The 4,780-nt window shown below is 46.9% G+C and overlaps 1 protein-coding gene across 3 annotated transcripts; it reads left to right on the top strand.

Annotated features, from left to right (window-relative positions):
• The first annotated feature begins 126 nt into the window (after positions 1-126).
• Positions 127-4,313, top strand: SQSTM1 (sequestosome 1). Of its 3 annotated transcripts, XM_009710054.1 has the most exons (7): positions 127-217; positions 1,057-1,286; positions 1,407-1,563; positions 2,026-2,115; positions 2,650-2,894; positions 3,153-3,360; positions 4,006-4,313. In XM_009710054.1, the coding sequence occupies exons 1-7, from the start codon at positions 169-171 to the stop codon at positions 4,161-4,163; spliced, it is 1,137 nt and encodes a 378-aa protein (XP_009708356.1). In that variant the 5' UTR covers positions 127-168; the 3' UTR covers positions 4,164-4,313. The 3 variants fall into 3 exon arrangements, with proteins under 3 accessions (XP_009708356.1, XP_009708357.1, XP_009708358.1); XM_009710055.1 differs by lacking the exon at positions 2,026-2,115; XM_009710056.1 differs by lacking the exon at positions 2,026-2,115 and having other exon boundaries at positions 3,153-3,234; positions 4,006-4,292.
• The last annotated feature ends 467 nt before the right edge of the window (positions 4,314-4,780 follow it).

Raw genomic sequence — 4,780 nt, 5'->3', positions numbered from 1 at the left:
CGGGGACGGGAACGCTTCAGGGCACGGGGGTGCCCAGGGCTGGGCTGTCCCTGTTGCCCGCCACAGGCCGCCTCCCGTGACATCTGACTGGGCACCTAATCCTGCACTTTACCCTTTCTAGACGAAGACGGGGACCTGATTGCTTTTTCCACCGACGAGGAGCTGGAGATGGCGATGCGTTACGTGCAGGACGGCGTCTTTCGTGTTTACATCAAAGGTAGGGCCGCGCAGCTCCGAAGGGCGGTAGCAGGTCTCCAGCTTCGCCCCGTGTGCTTGCTGGCAAGGTTCCCAAGATGGGAGAAGCAAGACCTGGCCCTTCCCCTTGTCCTCAAGGGCCTAGTGTAACCTGCAGCCTTCAAGAGGAGGTTGAATAAAGGGCAGGGTAATACACCAGAACGGGAAATCTCCCTGCTGAGGTGGGGTAGATGGATCACAAGTTTCTTCCTAGCCCTGTCATCTCTGCTGGCCCAACGTGAGCCGCTGTTGTCATGCTGGCTCCCTGGAAGTGCTAGCCTGGCACTGGTACCTTTAATAGTCACAATAATGTGTTAGGAAGCCTTAATTCCAGCTTATTCAGCTCATAGTTGCTCCCTGGTCCCTTCTGTTCACGTAGATACCTGCGGAGCTTTATCTGCAGTCCATCTAATGAGTCACACAAGCCAGTGGCTGTTGTCCCTGTTCTCCTCTGTTGTGCCTCCTGGCACTTCTTCCTAACTCCCTCTCCAGAAACATTTTGTTCTTGCAGTGTTTAGGAAGATAGGACAAGAAGCCAAATGGAGTAGTGCAGTACTAATCTAAAATAAACACACCAAGAGACTGTTAAGGATAAGGCATGCTCAGTTTGAGGAGCAGGTATCTTTGCAAAACCCCTTTGCAGTTGGTTTAATTTCTCCTACATGCCCCCAGCTTGTGTTTGGCAGCCAGCGTAAAAATAAACTGACCCAGTAAGTCAATACTGCTCTGACAAGGGCTGTTTGTGCTTCCTTCTCCTCTGCCCGATTTCCAGCCTTTAAATAGTAACCTCGTTCTTCATGCAAAGTTCCCTTTCCTTAATAGAGAAAAAGGAGTGCAAGCGGGAACATCGCTCGCAATGCAACCAGGAGCCTCCCCGCGACATGGTGCACCCCAACGTGATCTGTGATGGCTGTGAAGGACCGGTGGTGGGTGCCAGGTTCAAGTGCACTGTCTGTCCAGACTATGACCTGTGCAGCACCTGTGAGGGTAAAGGCATCCACAAGGAGCACAACATGGTGATGTTTCAAAGTCCACTGCTAAATCCATTTGAGGTGAGCAAAATCTATGGAGGGGAACTAATGAATGGGATATTCCTCAAATTTAAGTCGTGAGTTTTAGTTACTTAGAATCTGGCTGTGTGGACAGAGTCACATGAACATTACCCTTTACAGTGGCTTCCCCGAGGACGCTGGCTCCGTAAAATGCGGCATGGTGTTCCACCCTTCCCATGGATGCACTGCTGGGGATATCCTGGCCCTGCAGCTCCATGCCAAAACTCTGAACAAGCCCAAGCCAGTGCTGCAGCCTCCAGTCCACCCACTGCGGATGGTAAGAAGAGATGCTCTGGTAAACAAGGTGGTGGTGGAGCCAGGGTAGCTGAGGTTCTGTAGCACAGGAATCCGGGTGGAAAAATAGACATAGGAACTAATCTAATTTACTTGAAATAATCACCTTTCAGTGCAGGGTGGGATTATTTTAAGGCATGCTTGGGCCCATGTAATAGATGAGGATGCAGAGAGAGTATCTGGAACCAAACAAAGCTGAGCTGTTAGGTTAAGCATGTCACTACTCCAGATCTGCCTTTCAGCATGGCTAATGAGCCTTAACAATGCTAATGCCACTGGTCTTCTGTTCCAGAGGTAGCTCAGAGGTTTTTTGTCTCTATACTGCCTTTGTTGTGCAGTGTACGAGAGTGACACAAAACAAGCACCAAGATCTCATGGGGATACACTCTGTAGGTGCCTTTTCCCTCTGAGCTTCTATGTGTGCTAACAGAAATTGTTTTTCTAGAAGCTTCTACTAACAGCCAGCCTCAGGACCCCAATGTCACCTTCTTAAAGAATGTTGGGGAGAGTGTTGCAGCTTTTCTGAGCCCCCTGGGTAAGTGACTTACAGTATGTTATCCCAATCCCTGAGACTGGCTTAAAGGTCCTTTTAACAGGAGCAGCAGTCAGCTGTTGTGACCAATACCGGAACGACCTCATGCTACTAAGCCTTGAAGGCTTAATTTACTCCTGGTACTAATAATGCCTAGGCTTAGAACAGCCACTCGTTACCTTTCCAGAGCCCTCCTTTGGGAGGAGATGAGGAAAGGTTTCATTAACATGTCACCACTGTAGCACTAATTCTAAGTCAGTGGTGACTCAGGATTTTGCCTGGCTTTTGGAGATACAGATAACTTCTGCCCTGACCCTCTAGGTACATGGCTTGTCTATCTAGAGGCAGATGACTATTTGGTGCTTAACTATTCTTTGTTTAAAAGATGCTTTGCATTTTAATTCCTACATGTCAGATGGCAAACTGAAGGATTACAGAAACCTTACAGTGTTCAGACCAGGACCGATCCATGTTCATTTAGGACTCTGCTTTGGAAAAATCTCTGTAAGACTTTCTCCATCTCAAATGCACTTCCAGGTATTGAAGTTGATATTGATGTGGAACACGGAGGACAGAGAAGCAAAGTGACTCCTGCTTCTCCCAATCCAGAGAATAACAGTGCTGAGTCAAGGAGCAGTACCCTTAACCAGAACATTCAGACCAAACCAGACTGGAATAACACAGACTCTGCTACAGAAGTAAATGCTGTTGTGGAGCAGATACAAGACATGGTGATAGATCCTGTGCCCACACAAATGGAAGATGGCAGCTTCCAGTCCCAGGTACAAGAACTATGACACTACTTTCATGCTTGCTGAGTCTTTGCTAAAAAGGAAGATAATAATTTAGTATGCGTTGTGGGATTGAATATTAAGATGTCAGCAGATTAAGTCATACACAGCACCCTTGCTTTACAGGTTTACAGTAAAGGTGGTAGGACTCCTTGTGGATGTAACTCTTTGTATTAAAAGCAGATAGTAGAAACATGCATCCTACCTGGCAAGCACTGCAGCACCTGGGCCTTTTTTCTTTCATTTCAGGAACACAGTGAGTCCAGCAGTTCATCAGGGGGTGAGGAGGACTGGACCCACTTATCTTCCAAAGAAGTAGATCCTTCCACAGGTGAACTGCAGTCTCTGCAAATGCCAGAGACAGAGGGTCCCAGCTCCCTGGATGCATCTCAGGATCCTCCCCAGCCAGGACCTACAGGACTGCGAGAAGCTGCACTCTACCCACATCTCCCACCAGGTATGAGAATGTGTGCAGGTTTCATAGCTGAGAGTAATTTTCAGTCAGGAACTGCCAACTTGCCTGACATAAGCCAACCTGGTTTTAGAGATGGTAGAAACCAAGGTCACATAAGTTACAGCTAAACTTGTCCATAACTTTGTTAGCATGTGTTACAGCTCTTGCACTCTGTTAGAAACAGTCAGGTTCTGCTTGAATGTGGGCAGCTAAGTCTTCTGACCGTAGACTAATATGCCCATCTGAGCAACATGAAAAAAGGTATCCTAAATCATGCCCTTGCTATGTACTCTTCAAGAGAGCCTTTTAATGCAGGATGTGGACTAGTACATCCTGTGGCTTTAAGACAGCATTTTTCTGGTGGGAGCCAGTAACAGTATCCAAAGACACTTAACTGAGACCAACAGCACAGATTCCTACAGCAAGGCCAGCTGAGTCTGACTCAGCAGTTTTCTTAGCTGGTTATGTATCTTTTATCTCAAACATCTGTCCTGCTGGGAGACAAAGGACAGCATGTCTTCTAGAATTTGATCAGCTATGCTAGATTTACTAGAGTTAGTGTCAGCCTGTCTACTGTGTTGTATTAGAGCCTTGGCTGGTTTGCCAATTACATGAAATACTTCAGCTTTATGCTTCTTTTCTTAACAGAAGCAGACCCTCGCCTCATTGAATCTCTGTCCCAGATGCTGTCTATGGGCTTCTCTGATGAGGGTGGATGGCTTACTCGACTCCTGCAGACAAAGAACTGCGACATTGGGGCAGCGCTAGATGCCATCCAGTATTCCAAGCAGCCACCTCACTTGTAGCAGTCTCTGTAACAAAAAGCACTTTTCCTAACTGAGAGCAGACAATGCAGTACAACTCACTCAGTGGTTCATCTTTCTTCCTGCTAAGGGATTCTGTCTCATGTACTTCAGTGCTTGTAGAATGGAGGAAAAATAAATAATACTACCTGTGATGAGCCTGTGTGGGTGTTTTAAGTATTACTTAAATATTAGCTGCATTACTTTGTTTACTGTAACTTAGCCTAGTCCCTCCCCTCTTTTAACTAAGAGCATGTGATTTCATCAAGCAGCTCCCTGTGCAAGGGAGGCAGCCCAGGACTGTAGGCCTGCCTTTTTGCACACACCTCTGTGTACCTTTAGGGCTATACTTCTGAAGAGAAATCAAATGCTTTGCTGGCTCCGAAGCTTGCTCTGCAGCTCTGGAAGACAGGGTTGCTATGGGAGATCTAAACAAAGTGGTAGTACAGGGGAAAAGAGCTGTAGTTTGAAATGGGGAATTAATAACTGAATTTAATTCTACTGGCCAGGAATCCTTGGAGCTTCCTCCCTCTAAGAGGACCTACTTGCATTGTTTCTAGCTGATGAGGTTGCTAGACAACACTCTGTAACCCTAGTACTTGCCCACAGTTTCTTCACCC

The sequence above is a fragment of the Cariama cristata genome, unplaced genomic scaffold (assembly GCF_000690535.1).
Source record: "Cariama cristata isolate BGI_N322 unplaced genomic scaffold, ASM69053v1 scaffold37801, whole genome shotgun sequence".
Taxonomy (NCBI): Eukaryota; Metazoa; Chordata; class Aves; order Cariamiformes; family Cariamidae; genus Cariama; species Cariama cristata.
This window is presented reverse-complemented; position numbering and strand designations above follow the sequence as displayed.

What these genes read in the sequence shown, in the direction of transcription:
- SQSTM1 (XM_009710054.1), top strand. Translation starts at nt 169, where the DNA reads ATGGCGATGCGTTACGTGCAGGACGGCGTCTTTCGTGTTTACATCAAA. An exon ending in CACTGCTAAATCCATTTGAG is followed by an intron (nt 1,287 to 1,406) that starts GTGAGCAAAATC and finishes TACCCTTTACAG; the next exon opens with TGGCTTCCCCGAGGACGCTG. An exon ending in CAGTCCACCCACTGCGGATG is followed by an intron (nt 1,564 to 2,025) that starts GTAAGAAGAGAT and finishes TTGTTTTTCTAG; the next exon opens with AAGCTTCTACTAACAGCCAG.